Genomic DNA, 17,454 nt, shown 5'->3' with positions numbered 1-17,454 from the left:
ACTACACTGGGTACCCAGGGTCCTCCCTGGTTTAACCCTACCCCAGGCCCTGCAGCAGAAAGTTCCAACACATTAAAACAACTGTTAGTGAATAGCACAGTCCACATACACACTCAGGGCCAAGGCTAAACTCAAATAAACAAAGTTGGCTGCTCTCTGCCCTGAAAGTCCTGGCAGGAAAGCCCACAGCAGAATCCAAACACGTTGCCACCCAAAGAACAGACCCACAGGCAATAAAGAAGGGAAGACAGGAATGAGTGCTCCACAAGACATAGAAGAGAGGACTGCGCTTCCATTGCCTCACCCTGTTCTCACACAATCCCACTGCAATCCCTAGGATGAGAGGGGCCAGCACATGTGTTGCTGCCCACCTTCCTCCCCATTTCTAGTCTCCCACATCGTTCTCCTCAGGAAGTCAGAAGAGGAAGCCTGACATCAGTGTGAGGACACTCCTCAGTCTTTCTCAAGAATCCTTTGGGACTCAGGCCAACCCTACACAACTGACCAATTTCTTCTCCCGCTTCTTTGGTCAATGTCTGTGCATTGCTTAGATTTGCAAGTGGAGGTTCAGGTCTGTGGTCCTTTATACACTACCTCATAGTCCACTTACTTAGGTAATTAATATAGTGTTAACTTTTATTTCAGCATCTTTACTGTAGAAGAAGAAAATTTTAAAAAATAGAGAAGATAAAAGAACGTAATACTTAGGGAAATGCAGCAGGAAAGGAGAAAAGTAAAAGCTACAATGCAATTTTAAGAAATATCTAGTTTCCCCGCACAGACAAGTGATTGAAGAAGAAAAGACAGAAACTCGCATGAACACCCACAACAAGCTGGGCCCTGAGTGAGAAATTATATGTGCTATTTCTCAATGAAGGAGTGTACATAGCCCATCTAGGGGAGAAAAAGCGGAGGTTATAAGGTTAAAATTTTCTTTTATAGGACCACACAGCCAGCTTGTTGCCTGAGGTCTGTTCGATCTAAAATCTTTGAACTTACCATGTTGCAAGGTGAATACACATTGAGGAAAACTTACCGTGTAGTAATCATACCAGCGGGCTTCTGGGAAATAAGCAGTGACATTTCTGGCATTCTAAAATTAAACACAAACAAGGTATGAGCAGTGGATGCTGTTATCTAAGACATAGAAAACAATTTGCATAAGAAAATGGGTAGTGTAATAGTGATTGTATTTGACCAACTCATCACAGCTCTCTGAAATCAAACACAAACAATGGGTGCTCAAGAGGCACTGTTTTTGGAGACCTAGTAAGCAATATGGCAGGAGAGGGCCAATTAATTAATGGTGGCTGATACCCATCTATCTTAGTGTCCTGAAGATCAGCACTACTGAGTAAGTCTTCAAGCTTCACCTTTCAAATGCAGTAAAGTTGACTGTACCAACACAAGGGGCTTTCAGATAAGCCTTGGAGATCCAGGAAGTCACTAATAAGAATTAGATTTGCTCACAGGCTCACAGAAATATCCCTCTAGAGAGATAAACAACTTGGGGTAGATGTGGATCTGGAGTCAGTGTTTGAGGAGGTGAGATTTATGGTGTTTTAATCAGAATCCTAAGCTACCATGAGGGGAAGTGAAGACATGGTCTTTGCTGGCTGCAGGACCTTGCACAGAAGCAAGGCAAGGCTATCGGAGATTCATTGATGTTCACATGCTGCTAGGGGTTCTCCAGCAAAGTCTCTTTCAATGGTGACAGAGGACTGTGATGAATTCTTCATACTGAGGCCCCATCTATCCCTGGACTCCTTATTTTAGTCAATAAACTAAAAATGGTATCTCACCATATCATAAGGATACAGTTTTTCTTGATTATCTTATGAACTTGAACTGCTAGGGTAACTTACAACAAAAAGGAACTGAGGCCAGAACACCTACATGCTACACTTCTGCTCAGAAGGAGAGGAAGACACAAACCAAGAACAATCACTCATGTCCCGGGATCTACACACACCAGGCTTTTTCTCCTGCCTCTATTTGATACCCTCACAACTGAGATCCACCACACATCAGAGGCCTCCATACTCACAGCCTGCAGCACAGGGCTGACTAGGAAGGCTGGACCCAGCAGGAACTGATCATCTATGTCCCATGTCACCTGGTCTGACACAAATCTGGGAAGGGTAAGAAGATGTCACAGTCAGAGTCCCAGCCCAAGTCCCCAAGGAACAACTCAGGTTCAGAGGCAACTCTCCCATCCAACTCCATCTTATGTCATCCTTAGTCTTTGTCTAGATTGATCAGGGACATATGGGCTTCAAAACTCAACATGTCATTTTTCCTGACTCTCAAAAACAGTTCAGATATGAATGGTTACTTGAAAAATACTCCACCACATCCCATGACACATTCTAAATGTAAAAAAGGCAACCAGTGCCTTCTCTTGTGACTCCAACTAATATTGGCTTTAGTCCACATAAACACAGTATACTAAAGCAGAGAGAGAAGTCTCCGAGTGGCCGAATAGGAAAGAAATGAGGATGTGTGGCATCTTCTCAAATATTTTTCACTCAATAAATAGTCTCTCCTCAATGACACATAGTGTGAATAACAGAGTGCTCAAGAGGGTACAAAAGTTGGGTCTCTGCCTTGAGAAATTATAAAAAAATAAAATCATGACTTTGTTAGGAAGAGTTGTTTGCATTAACTGCCACCCTACAAAACCAACAAAACTATCCATCATTCACTGGGATCCCAGCTGGACACTTACTCATGCAGAAGAGGCCGCACCACAGTGCTGCCCTCCGTGTGGGCCTTGAACATCAAGGTGTACAGATATGGCAACAGGGTGTATCGGGTCTCCATCACACTCCTGGAAATATTCACAAAGGCAGCATCCCAGGACACAGGGTCTTGTCTCTAAGGAATAAAAGCACAGGTGTTGAGAGCCCAACCCAGGGACCCTAGGGACCAAAGGAGGTAAAGAAAAGCTTGATCCAAGTACATCACACACAGCTAAGCTAAAGGTGATCAAATACACTTAATAGTCTGATAATAGTCAGTGAGGATCTTCCAGGAGACCTCATGGACTTTGCCAAAGAAACACTTCAGGGATATACTTGGAGCAATCCTTCCTACACCTAAAGAATCCTCTGATAATCCTGAGTATTTTGGCAATTGTGAGGAGCTTGGATGGCTTTGAAAATCTCCCAGGAACAAAGATGGTCTGGACTGTGACTCCAAGGTGAAGGCTGCACAGCTTGTGAGGCAGAGCACGTGAGGAAGGAGGAAGGTCCTACCCTGGTGCCAATGGTGTTGTGGTTCCTGGAGAAGGGGTAAAAGGCTCCCAGCTGCATCCAGCGAGCACACATCTCATACTCAGCATCTTGGAAGAACCCACAGATATCTGCTCCCGTCTGAAACCAGAGGAAAGGAAACCAGCCTGTGTGTGATTGCTCAGGGGTGTCAGTGTCCTCTTAGGGATGAGAGGAGCAAAGGTCACTTACATAGGAGATGCCAAAGAGGCTGAACTCCATCATGCCTGCAATGAGAACCATGGCTGTCAGGAGAGGCATGTGTGTGCCCTGCCCTCTGCTCCCTCCTTTCCCAAGGCCACCAGCTCCCTTCCCTGCAGCAGAGGCCCTGGGAACAAGCCACACACCAATGATAGATTTCTTCAGCTGGTCCCATGCGGCAGTGTTGTCTCCCAGCCAGTGTCCTCCCCAGCGGCCAGAGGAGGGGAATGTGGAGCGGGTGATGACGATCCCTCGTTGTCCAGTCACCTCCTGCACAGCTCTGGTAGGAGGGGAATGTACAGGTGAATTGAGGACACAGCAAGAAGAATGGAATAGGGATTCCCTTTCCATGAAAAGAACAGAGGACATGGGAACAAAATGTTGGTTACATGAATGGCGGGAATATGGAAAAGTGAGCAATGGAGAGGGTCCTACTGACCCATGGACACAACACACCTTCATGGTGTCTTAACAGGGATTTCACCATGTTTCAGACCCACTGGTTACCCAGAGAGTAAGAAATTACTGAATCCTTCCACTTATTTATTATCTCTTGGTTATCTGTATTTGAGGAATAGGAGAGAATATCACTTTATGGGATTTTTCTTAGGATAATTTCTAATATTCATTGAGTTTAATTCCACAGAAGATCCCTTTACTATACATTAAAAATGGAAAAAATATGCTGATACAGAAGTTTTATTTTTGAAGAAAAGGTGAGATATGTACAGTCCTTATGTTCTCTTTACCTCATGTAACTAATGCATTTAAAGAAGCAACTGCACTGTGTAATACTAACTGGTGCCAACATATGAGTCTCCCCAAACAGAACTACTAGTTTCTTACTTATGGGACAATATTCTAATGAAAGTTGACCTCCTACTTATACTCACAGGGTCTGGCCCCATGGTTAAGGACTATTTGTTTCAAAAATGAAAAATGTGACAGAGTTACAACTAAATGTTCTTCAATCTTGCGATGGATTGCTATGAAAAACTTAAAAGTTATGCCCAGCACTATGTGTCCCCACAGGCTGAGCCCACTGGAGAAGGAAAACGGTGACTCACTCATATGTGGGTCTGGTCTGGGACCACCCATACAGGCTGTGCACATCATAGTGTCGCACGCGGGAGCCATCTGGAAGGATCTGCTCACTCTCCATGCACAGGGTCTTGCTGCTTAGGCCCCGGTCCCTGGACTCCAGATCTGAGGGAAAAGATTTGGGAAGGTGAAAACCAGCCCTGAGCCTTTTAGTCCCTGACCTCTCCTTAAGGCATTTAACTACACGTCTTAAGATGGACTTGACTTCACCATGGCCCCAACCATGGGATTGTAACTAAGAAAAGGGCTTTCTAGACAAATTCAGGAAATTTGCCCAAGAGATCCAGAAACTTGCACCAAAAAGTTTGGAAAAGGACTTGAAATGTTTAGTTTCTGGCCCCCAATAAACCAAAAAACTCATAAGGCTCTGCTGGTCAGGAAAACCTCTGGCTGCTGAGCTCAAACACTGATTATCTTCCATCCTCCATCAAGCCATGGAGAAGCCCAAGGGTCCTTACGTGGCATGTAGGGAGGACGGTTCAGACTGGCATCACTGCAGCCTGCAGGAACAGCCCCATTCACAAAGCTCGCTGGTTCATTCATATCCTAGAAATGTCAGACACAGACACTGCTTACTCTTAACTGAGAGACTTGTTGTCAACTGAGAGTCAAGGGAGTGGTGAATACATCATTCACACCAGTACACCTGCTTGTGGGTACTGGTGTGTGTGCTTGCACAGTCAGGCTCATCAAATCCAGATAAGAATTGGCTAAAAAAATAATTAATCCCTAAAGGATGACTGTCTGGAAGGTCAAAACAACACTCCCTCAGAGTAAACAAGTTTCTGAGGCATTCTTGGCAATCTCCCTAGAGGTCTGACAGAGTGAGTTACAAGCTACAAGGAATATCAGTTCAGGAAATGCACCATAACATATCCAAAGTCTTTCTCAGAAGTTTACTATCACCTGGATTAAAAGTCTGACTTTCATATGGTAATCACACCAAGTTAAACACACACACACTTACAATCCACATGCCATCAAACTTCAAGCTCCTCTCTGGATTCTCTGGATTATTGTACAGTTCTGCAATTTCTCTCTTCCACCACAAGGCAGTTGAAGTACGGAAAAAGTCTGGGAAGGCCACATAAGCTCGGTATTCCTATAAAAACATATATAATTCACTATCCCAAATGAATATATCTTACAGCAACAGGCACTTTTGAAGAACCTAATTAATTAAAAGACTTGTGTACATTATGGCAGAGAATGAGAATCTCAATAGAGCCTACCTTATGTTCTTGGTTTATTGAAAATACATTGAGGGCAATGAGGAGAATTATGGATGAATTTTGCACATTTGAAAATGTCCATAATCTGTTTCCTTTCCATGCCATCATGAAGGCTATCAATTGACACCCTGACTCACTATCCCCAGCTTCAGATTCCCAACCTGCACTTTCTATCCTGCCTTTCCCTAAGTTCTCCCAAAGATCCTGCAGGGGCCAGGGAACAACTGTAGCTGGAAAGGGCAGACATACAGGCACTGTACCAGAGGAAAGGCAACAACCAGGTGGCATGGCAATGTGTCATATCCACTGGCAACACGGGAGAGGGGAGAGATTACATTTCATGACTTTAGACTGGCATTCATTAGTGTTCTGTGGCTTCAGAATCATGTGAGCATTGCAGTTGTGTGTAACATAATATGGAAGAATTTAAGGAGGAACCTCAATAAATGTCTCCTTTTCTCCTTCTTCCATCAAGCAGGAAAAACAATGCCTTCAACTTAGCATGGAAAGTGGATTCACATATCAGTTCTTAAGTAGATTGTAAGGTTTTTAGATCAAAGACTTTGTCTTATACACTTTTGATTGGTCTTTATGATCCCTATAAGGCAGAGCTTAGAAACTGTCATAAGAATAAGGGAATGATAATAAGTGTTCATTGTTTAATTTGGGAAGAACATCACTCAGTAGCAGCAAATATGCATGAATGTCTATATATTCTATGTTGTTTGTTAGAAAACACTCTGATCCTTGGTGTATTTCAAAAAAATTGTGTCTCCTCTGTGGTAAACTCTGCCTCATATGATGTAATGAGCTAAATAATGCTGGAGAATAGGAAGAATCCCCACAGAGGACTGTATAAGCAAGCTCGAGTTTCTTGTATAACGCAAAAATGGCAAGTGGGATCCATATGTCTAGATAAAAGTCAAATGAGGAACACCAATAAGAAAACAGTAATGGGGCTGGGGATGTGGCTCAAGTGGTAGCGTGCTCGCCTGGCATGCGGGCAGCCCGGGTTTGATCCTAAGCACCACATAAAAAAAAGATGTTGTGTCCGTTGATAACTAAAAAGAAAATATTAAAAAAATTCTCTCTCTAAAAAAAAAAAAGAATAGAAAATAGTAATGGATCATCATACACAGGTCTGGTTCTCAGAGGATAGAAAGGGCAAGGGGCCATATCACTGAGAACTTTGTATTCCTTTGTTAGGAAATGGAAATAGAAAAGTATGGAAATAGACACAGAGTCTTTCATCACAAACAGAGTTCCAACTATGGCCATGTCAGAAACCATGGTGTATGTGGAGAGTGGGGATTAAAGAAATGAATCATGATCAGCTCTTTGAGAGACAGAACTGTATCTCCTGTAGGATACATGTGGTAAATCTGCCCAACCATGTTTTGCTAACTTTACTAAATGCTGCTGTAATGATCCTTACCCATGTAGTAAAAATTCCCTCCCCTTCTCCAAAGTGCTATCCAAATTCAACTCTTGCCATATTGCTTCTGTCCTCAAACTGTGATGTTCACATCTGCACAAAAGCCCTCAGAATTACTTATTACAAATCATTGCATGATACTGTAATTCAATTCCTAGATGCCACAATAAACTTACTGAATCAAACAGTGAGATTCAGACTCAGAAATCTGCTTTTCCACTACTTCATGGATGAACATTTACTTGCTTATTTGCTTACTTGCTTCCTTATATTACCCTCAGGAATGCCAGACCTGAACACCAATAATCTCACTTTAATTCATCTCAGCACATGAGTACTACTAATTTAATTGTTATAATTATTCTAATTACCAATAATCTCTTACAAGCTATCTAATATATTTTTGGTACCCAAATGAAGCATTTCTCATCAAAGGCACAATTTCACATTGGGGTCAAGAGAATTCTTTGTGAAGAATCCCCTACTATTACAGGTAAGAGCATCCCTAGTCACTGCCCACAGAATATCAAATGATGCTCCCACATCACTGAGATAACTAAAGAGCAGACTTCTGAATCCCCTCAATATGGAAGCCCTAAATGTGTTAACTGTGTTAATTCATGAACTCATAAGGTAATAGCCAATCCCTTCAATAATGAAAATGACCTTCTACTAAAGACAGTGAACTCGTGTGTCAGATTGGCTACGGCATGATTTGATTATATGTCCTTATGAATTGCCTGGACCACTAAACCTCAAACAATCCTCAGTAATAAATGAAAAAACAAGTACTGAACTTTTATTTCTTATTTCCTTATTATACAGACACAAATACTAGATGAAAAATTAATACTTAGGTGAATTGACAGGAAGGAGAATGAGGGAGAAAGAGAAAGAGTGAAAGGGTGAGAGACAGATAAATAATGATTCAGTACTAGTCAAAAGAAAAAAATAATCTTGAATTGATTTTGAATCATTCCTACCAATCTGCCCTGGTGAGATTCTATTTGTTTTTACTTCATTTTTGTACTGCAAAAATTAAGGATGCAGAATATAACTGCCAGATAATCTGAACAAATATATGGGTATCTCATTTTGATTCTAGAATGCTACTGTTGCCACCTGGGAATCAGAAAGTCAAAGACCAACTAGTACTATTCTCCCTCCTGTGTTCCAGACCTGAGCCCTTGGTCCCCAGAATGTCCTAGTCCAAATATCAGTCTTTATGTCTAAGAATGACATCTGGCCACCAAAATAAACTAGTCTGGATAAGGCATGAACATGTGGCCTAACTGTGCCAGTTCCATCCCTTACTAATGTCTTTCTCTTATCCCTCCATCCACTGACAGGATCCTCCAATATAGGAAATGTCCCCTAAGCAGAGGCTTCACCCCTGAGATCCTATAGAAGCTAATAGCAAAATTTATAGATACTGTACATTTTTCCCACAATACTATTTTTTTTTCTGATTAATCCTTGACCTTGAGAGTTTCAAGACATTACAACTTATGCTACCTTGATGTCCATATAGAAGCCATATTCTATGGCCCCTTGATCCTTGGTAGGTATTCTTGGAACTACTTTCTTTGACTTCTCAGTACTTTTATAAATACTCATATGCTTCACATGTTCTACTATAATTTCTGTCCAGAAAGAATAATCATTGCTGAAGAGTGGATAAAGAAGCAACCAGAAAATATTGGTTCTCCTGAAGAGGCCAGATACCACCCTGACAGCCCTGCTCAAAAGTATCAGAGAGCAACTGATGGCAAAGCAGACAGGCTGCATCAGTTCCCTTGGTACACTTCTTGGCCAGAACCTCTGGCTGAAGTCATCATGGATCAGTGTGGAACCATGTATTCTTTCAAGCAACAAATACTTAGTAAAGCTAGAAAGAAACCTGGGTCAAGCAGCATGGGACAACTTCATTGCAATTAAAACCTGCTCCCAAGAGTAAATTTTTAATCAATACTGGAACCTGAGAAGTAAAAATAAAGCTGGGAGACCCAGTCACTAAAGACAATGGTTAGAGATACTAGTTAAAAGGACTACTCAAGGCAACAACAATAAGATATAGACTCATTCTAAGAAAAGATTGGTCTTCCTTGAAAGTTTCATACATTGGAAACTCAATAGGCCTATGAAATCAGGTGGGTTTGTATTTTAAAAAACCATTGTGTCTCCTAAAACCATGGACAAATAATTTCACTTCTTTGTCAATTAAGTCACATAAATAATAATACCTACCTCCCAGTTAGACATTAAACTGCATTTAAACTAATTCACACAAAGACTACACACAGTACACCTTTCCTAGGAGCTTTTCCCTTGCCTTGCCAAAGTCTTTGGCAGGGCATGTTCAGGAGAGTGGGTATGGGTTCCATTCCTAACAACCTGGCCTTCACCCAACATCCACAAAGGGCTCCATACCTCCAATTGACTGTCCCAGTCTAGAGAGCTGTTAACAACAATATCAGGGTAATCAGGCCACACCTGCAGAGAGAAAAATAGTTAACAGCAATGCACTAGGCAATTTACCTAAGTTGGATTCCTAAGACTGTCAACCACAGCCCTAGAGGGTAATAATACTTTTGATTATCATGTAGGGTTTATCAATATAAAAGTGAAATCCACAAAGTCCTCAATCTATCAATAAATACTAACTAAAAAAATGGAAACTAATGACTTCAGTATCCACAAGAAAAGAGTAAAACACACACAACACACAAACTATGGCCCTCTCCCACGATGGAGACTAGTAGTCACCACTTAGATCATACCTTTCCCCAGACAATGCCTCCACCATTTGGATATTTGATGAAGACATCATCCTCCACTCCCCGAGTGAAAGCGGGATAGGGCTTTGTCTCATTGCCAGAAATGGCTGGGTCCTGCAAGCAAAGCACAAGTCAGTTGGCAAAACAAAGAGAGAGATTGACAAGGGATAGAGAAAAAGAATTTCTTCATTGGGAGGTCCCTAGCTTCTACCTGCCCTCTAGAATTTCTGGGAATCTCTGGAAGTATACTTTTCTTATTGTACTTGGAGTTCTCTGTTCTTCATATGGATAGAGGGACAAGAAAAGTGGTTCTCCACCAAAGCCCAGTCCTCCTCCCAACACACTCTATCCACACAGGCACAAAAGGGCTTACCAGGATGAGGATGACCCGCATCCCATCAGCCCTCATGCGATTGATCAGGGCTGGAAACCCAGCAAACTTGGGGCTGAGGGTAAAGTCCAGCTGGCGCTCCATGTAGTCAATGTCTGAGTACTGCACATCCTGGGGGAGGGCACAAGGAAACAGTGGCTGCTGGTGCTGAAAGTCCAGCTCCCAGAGGAGAAACACTCTCCCCTACTGATGGTGAATTCAAATGGCTTCTTTTGACTCTTGCAAATTCTAGCTCTTTCAGTATGGAAACTGGAAAATTCATCTATGTACTGCAAAAATTAAGAATGCAGTACATTTTTTTTCAAAATTTTACTCACACCAAAGATATAATATAAATCTGTAAAAATAGGATGATAAAGCCTCTATTTAATGGCTATTGTGAGAACATGTAAAATCACTAGTAGGGAAATTACTTTGTTAATGGCCATCATAAGAATTGATTGCATTTACCTTTCCCAGTGTTGCCCCTGATAAAAACAGTTCGTATTCAGAAGAAAAAAAAGTTAGCTACTCAGTTGTAATACAACCTGGATGGTAAGTTGGCTACAAAATAAGAAAAACAAAAAAATAAAAACAAATCTCATAATTACTGTAGGCATTCAATCCTAGAGGTAATTAGAAATAGTTGTCTTATAAGAATATGGTACATTGCATGATGTACTTTCCATTAATGGAACAATTGTTAATAATTGAACAGTGAGTAGAATAAAATTCAATTTGAAACTGCTCTGCAGGATCAGTTATAATTATTCAATACTGCTTCTCCTCAAATAAATGATAAGAGTTTATTACCATGTATATTTCCTTTGAAAACATATCTAGAAGTCCTATATTCAGCCAGGGAGTAGCTCAGTGCTGATAAAATAATGCTTGCCATACAAAAATATTGGAATTCATCAATACATAATCATTGAATTTGGGCTACTTTTTTTTTAATTACTACTATTATTCTGGAGGTAACTTTCATCTCATGGTACCAAGGACGGTTTACACCAAATTTCTAAAAATCAATAAAATAAATGGAAGGAAGCATAGTATAGGAGAAAGGTTCTGGACCCTGCCCTATCTTCTCATTCTGAGTCACCGAGTCTACAATGCTATAATATGGAAGCTAGGCCCCACCTGAATTACTATCAGGATGGAACTCAATGTGTTATCATGTAAGAAAAAACTTTTGTGCTTTTCCTGAATCTCATAAAACCCAACAAATAAATCCAGACACAGAGAAGCATGAGTTGACTATGAACTCATAGAGCCAGTGCACCAATACTGAGACATACATAGGGGATCTGGGCAGCCACCATCTCATCATACAAGCTGGAAATCTCAGAATCATTCTCATATCCATATCGACACAGCTGGAACCCCAGAGACCAGTAAGGTACCATCACAGGTCGGCCAATCACCTAGAATACGGACAGAAATATTACTTCTCTTAGGAGTGACTCAAATGTAGTTGTACACCAAATAATATTTTTCTAGTGCCGCAAGATATACATTCAACATATTCAAATCCAGAGAAAAACTCAGCAGATATAAAACTACTGGGATACCTTGAGAAAGCTTCATTCTAGACTAAAGCTCATTCTCTTGGAATTCTGTACAATCTAAATTTACTCTCATTCGTAGAAGTGGCCTAGGTTATTGCTGAAGAGAACAGATCCCAGAGGGAAAGTGCCTGGGTTAACACACAGGCTCATGTCCTCCTGGTTCTGTTACCTTGAACAAAATTAAGGAATCTCTTCATGTTTCAATCCTTCACTGGTAAATTAAACATAATTGTAATGTCTTTCCCACACTGTTTTGATGAGGACTTAATGAATTAATACATGTAAATAGTCTAAAATGCAGTAAGAGTTTGATAATTGACAGAATTTATTTTTACTATCACAAAATGACTACTGTCTTCAAGAGTCCCAAATATTACCTCCATTACCACCACATTAGTCCCCCATCTTCACTATCATCACCCCATCACCATCACCACCCACACATTCCCCAGCATTTTCACCCCATCATCTTCCCTATCACCACACAATCACCATCATCAACATACCCAACATGCTCATAACTAGCATCCCTACCACTTTAACCAACAACACAGGGCCATCACAACTGTTATCATCTCTATCACCACCACTCATACCACGAACACTCCCACCATTACCCTTACCATCATTACTTCCTTCATCACCACTACTACAATCCTCACACATATGGTCATTTCTCCACCATAAACATTCCTCCACCACTCTTACCAATACCACTACACAACTCTCAGCACTGCGATCTTATCCTCTCCATCACCACTTCACACCACTAGGCTCAGTATTACCTCTGATGCAGTGTCTACTTTACCTAATGTGGAATAATTAGGCTATAATTTAATGGTTATTGGAAGGTACTTATACCTTCTTATTATATACTATGCCTGGCTCTAAGAAAAACCTTAGAGCCTAGGTCTACTTGTCAGAGTGAGTTTTAATAATGAATGAGTATTTGGGAACATGGAAAGTGCCATATAAATACTTGATGATCAGTTGAATTTCATCCTACCTCTGTGTACTGTTGAGTGACAAGCTCTGGAGTTGGCCCCAAGAACACATAAAAATCCAGAATTCCCCCTGTGGTACGATATGTCAGAGCAGGTGTGGGCTGGAAAGTCACATCTGAAAAGATGGGAAAGTGACAAATGAAAACTAAGCTAGAAACCTTCAAGACAAGGAACAATCTGTGAATCCCTAACTTCATTCTCTTGCACTCTAATCTATTAACAGCACACATTCTGTACTGCACCTAAATGAAATTGTAACAGTTCAGTGAAAGTCTACAGAGTCCCACCCCAGGAAGTTTTCCCTTTGGTATGTCTCATTATCTCACTATATTTACCATTCTGCTATTTTAAAACTATTTAAAAAACTTCTACTTCAGAATAGCTTAATATACACATGGAGTGGCAAAGAGACTACTCAAAAGGTCTGTGTGCACCTCACTCAGCATCCACCAAAGATAACATCTCATAAAACCTTGTACAAATCAACAAGGAAAATGACATGATATAATATTATTAACCCCAGCATGGAACTTTTTCAGAGTCCACCAGTTTTAAAGTTATCCGAGGCTGTAAATTTTCACCCCTTTATTATTTATAGTTTAAATTGACATTATATCTTCATACTTAAAGATGTGAGTGCTGTGACTTAATTCAACATGAATACCATCTATGCAGATACTTCCAACTTAATAACTTCTAGGACTCCTGGGACTAACTTGGACTTCCTATCCTTCATATGGCATTTCTGCCAAAATAGGATTATATTAAATCTTGTTATCTCATGCTACAAGACTGAAGTCAACAGAATGGAAAGAAGAAAAACAGCCACTGTCCTTTAAATAATTTTGACATTGGAAAGCTGCTAGGTCAAGGACATTCGACAGTTACACAGGATGACTGACTGGGAGATAACAATAGAAGGAGCCCTGGCATCATCCTACCCATGGCATTGCTGTTCAGCAGGAGAACTCCATGGGCACTGCTGTCCTCCTCTAGTCCCATGTAGTAGGGGTGGACACCATAGGAATTCTTCTTGTACTGAGAGTCACAGGGGACAAATCAAAGGGGGTTAAAAGTCATTGTACATGAGAAAGAATGGAAGAAAAATTTGTTTACTGAGATGGATTTGGTCTTCCCTCTAAAAGGAGTAAAACACATAAAAAGCACAAATGAAATTTAGCTTATAGTCTAAGAGCAGAAAAGGAAAATCTGAGTCTGGGATTATGTAGCACCAGGTGACCATGATGTATGTGGGAGGAAAGAGGCAGAGAGGCACATATCCACAGGGCTCCTTGCTTACCCCGGGGGGTTCATCTCTGGAAAACATGCCCCACGTGTGCCAGTTCAAGTCTCTCCTGAAGGCTGTGTGCTCATTTTCCCCAAAGCCATAGATGTACTTGGAGGGCAGGCGGGTGGAGATGCGGATGAACATGTCATTGAAGGTGAAGCCAAGGAGCTGAGAGTCCCAACTGCAACACACACACAAAGGGTACATTCAGAAAAGAAAATCACCTTGCCTATTGCCTTGCAAATGCTGACTTTTTAAGGACAACAGAAGTTTTGATTCTCACCACAACCCAGAACCCAACATCTCCCCAACACACCACAAAGTCTTTTTGATGACAATAATCACAGATATCCCCACTATGAACTTGGGAGTTTTCCTTCATATTCTATTTCTCAATTACATGGCCTGTTTTCAGTGTTCCCGCCACAAAACCAAATTCAATCCATCTCACCATCTCAACTGCTAACACTCCACACAAGCCTTCCTTCAGCTCTTTCCCTTGAACAGTCCATTCCCTACAGCTTTCCAGACTGATATGTTTAAGTATCTCTCCTCACGTCACTCCCTGATGACCCTCTTCCATGGCTTCTCATGGACACACCTCATGAAGCCTTCCAGGCTGCCCCTGATCTAAGCCTTCCTGACACCCCAGCTTCATCTCCCACCACTCACCTCCTTGCTCGCTTCCTTGAATTTGTTTCATTCCTTGACATGCCAAGTTTCATCCTGTATCTTGACCTATGTTCTTGGTCTATCACAAATGTTATCCCCTACCTGCATGGCTTTATGTTGGGGTTTCCTTCTCTCCATCCAGAATCAATGGAAGTTAACCCTTCAGTTGACACCTACTCTCTCCAGAGTATCAAAAACAGTAACCTCATCATAATTCTTGATTACCTGCTCATTTACTTAGAGTAATTATCACTATCAACTTCCTTTTAATATAGTTATGTAAATTATTGTGGTGGTGCAGGATCAGAGAAATTATCCATCTATGAACATAGTTCCTAAAACAATACCTAATATAGTTAAATAACCCATAAACATTGAATGGATGAGTTCCCAGGAACATGGAACAGTCTCAGCCATCATTCCAAATTGCCAAACACTTCCCATAAGAACAGGGCTGAAGGGGTCTGGGGTCTTGGCTGAGGAGTAGAACACTTGCCTAGCACATGCCAGGCCCTAGGTTTGATCCTCAGCACCACATAACAATACATAAAATAAAGGTATTGTGTTTAACTACTTCTAAAAAATAAAATTTAAAAAACCCTAACTTTAAAAAAGAAAAAGGAGGAGGAGGACAAGGAGGAGGAGGAGGAGGAAGAGAACAACAACAACAACAACAGAGCTGAAGGAAAGTGTTTACTCATGGATCTGGAAATGGCAGAAAGAGGCCTGAGCCAGGTATCAACATGGACAATAGACCAGACAAAAAATGTCCAGTTACATGGAAATTCCAAGTTAGAAAGGAGCCACGTACATTACAGTGCCTGTACTCTTACGGCGAATTTCTATTCCAAATGGATTCTCCTTAATGAGGACATCATAGAGTCGACTCTCCGAGGTGCTGGATGGAGTACTGGTTATGTTCAAGGGGACTGGGACTTCATAACGTCTCTTGTTGGGGTCATAAATCTAGAGCAGAAGAAACTGACTTTAAGTAAGAATACAGATACAGGGAATGAGTTCTGGGTTTCTATTAAACACAGAAGAAAGGATGTTTAATTTACTCATCACTAAGAAATAAGAGATGCTTGCTTAAATAGATAACCTGATTACTCTCAATCAATCAAACCATAGTGAATTTTATCAAACATCACAACATACACATCATGTAAATGGACAATCATTATCTGTCAAAAACAATTTAGGTACAGATATTATCCACATATACACCCTTATAAGAATGTTAACATCATTGACAATGAGTCTCAATGCTATATATTTGCATTCTTTTAAGATCATGATATGTGGATTTAAGTGATACATCAAAGAACAACATCAGATTTAACATTTTGATCTGAATTCATCATATTTCACTATTAAAGCTTCTATTACAGTATCAAATTCACTTGACCCTTTGTGCTAACTTGCAACTTCATTGTGAAATGAGTGTGGTTTATGAATGTATCCTTTCTTATTTTGTGCTAGAACAGTAATATATATGAATACCTAAAATTCTTCAGTATTCTAAACTGTTTTCTCAAAATATGAACTTGGATTAAAATAATCATAGACTTGCTAAAATTAATAGATTAAATATTCTATGAATACCTCACAAATGCCTACATAATATTACAGAGGTAATTGTGCATATGAACTTAATTATACAAGGCAAGAGTTTTGAGAATTTCTCTTGCTAATGGGAAGTTAAAGAGAACGAATCATGACACTTGGCAATGTGAGTAAAGGTAGAACTCTAGAAATTCTGAGAGTACAGGCAAGGAGATGCCTAACAATGTTTCTGGGACATTGAAGTAGTTCCATGGGAGAATTACAGCCTGAGTCATAAACTTTGAAGCTATAAGCAAGCACAAGAAATGAGATCAATCATTCTTGTAAAGCAACATTAAACAAAAGGCACAGAGTATTAAAGGCATCTCAGAAAGATGCAAGTGTTTGGAGAGAGAAACTATATGGAAAGTGGTGGACTAGCTGAAAGCAAGTTCTTCAATTTTGAGCCTTTATGCGTCCACCACCAAACATAAATGCTATAGTGAAGACACTAAAAACAAGAACAAACACAGAAAATAACCACAAAGAAAACAGACATCATTCCTTACATTAGCACATGTTACAGATGTGAGAGTCCAAGTTGATGTCGCACATGTGAACACGTACTATCCATGAGCCTCTGTGTTAGGTTTCAGAAGCACAAAGAGGAAGGACACATTCTGGCCACAGAAAAGCTGACAGTTTTAAGAGGAAAACAGACACAAAAACAGCTAGTCCACACGTAGGTTTTAGAAGTAATTAAACAATCTAAGGAAAATAAATTATTGCATTTCAATGGCTATTTAAGACACACATCAATTTCAGTGTCCAAAACCAAACTCTTACATTGTCCACATACAATCCTTTTCAGCACTCCTCATTTCAGGTAACGTCACCATTGTCAACACAAACATGACAAACATATGGTATTCATTTTTCAAGTCTCCCTCTCCCTTATCAACATTTACCATAAAGTCACCAGATAA

The 17,454-nt window shown here is 40.5% G+C and overlaps 1 protein-coding gene across 3 annotated transcripts in view; it reads right to left on the bottom strand.

The window, feature by feature from the left end:
- Positions 1 to 17,454, bottom strand: part of Mgam (maltase-glucoamylase) — a 172,920-nt gene that overhangs the window by 37,769 nt on the left and 117,697 nt on the right. For all 3 annotated transcript variants that reach the window (XM_078040676.1, XM_078040678.1, XM_078040677.1), the window contains 17 exons: positions 15,735 to 15,889; positions 14,264 to 14,432; positions 13,905 to 14,001; positions 12,966 to 13,078; positions 11,690 to 11,815; positions 10,392 to 10,520; positions 10,022 to 10,132; positions 9,672 to 9,734; positions 5,542 to 5,676; positions 5,033 to 5,120; positions 4,541 to 4,679; positions 3,620 to 3,753; positions 3,465 to 3,499; positions 3,258 to 3,374; positions 2,729 to 2,877; positions 2,048 to 2,132; positions 1,037 to 1,093 (listed from right to left, as the gene is read on the bottom strand). In XM_078040676.1, the coding sequence (XP_077896802.1) occupies positions 1,037 to 1,093; positions 2,048 to 2,132; positions 2,729 to 2,877; positions 3,258 to 3,374; positions 3,465 to 3,499; positions 3,620 to 3,753; positions 4,541 to 4,679; positions 5,033 to 5,120; positions 5,542 to 5,676; positions 9,672 to 9,734; positions 10,022 to 10,132; positions 10,392 to 10,520; positions 11,690 to 11,815; positions 12,966 to 13,078; positions 13,905 to 14,001; positions 14,264 to 14,432; positions 15,735 to 15,889 (1,902 nt within the window). The remainder of the gene's footprint in view (positions 1 to 1,036; positions 1,094 to 2,047; positions 2,133 to 2,728; positions 2,878 to 3,257; positions 3,375 to 3,464; positions 3,500 to 3,619; positions 3,754 to 4,540; positions 4,680 to 5,032; positions 5,121 to 5,541; positions 5,677 to 9,671; positions 9,735 to 10,021; positions 10,133 to 10,391; positions 10,521 to 11,689; positions 11,816 to 12,965; positions 13,079 to 13,904; positions 14,002 to 14,263; positions 14,433 to 15,734; positions 15,890 to 17,454) is intronic.

Source organism: Ictidomys tridecemlineatus, chromosome 2 (assembly GCF_052094955.1).
Source record: "Ictidomys tridecemlineatus isolate mIctTri1 chromosome 2, mIctTri1.hap1, whole genome shotgun sequence".
NCBI lineage: Eukaryota > Metazoa > Chordata > Mammalia > Rodentia > Sciuridae > Ictidomys > Ictidomys tridecemlineatus.
This window is presented reverse-complemented; position numbering and strand designations above follow the sequence as displayed.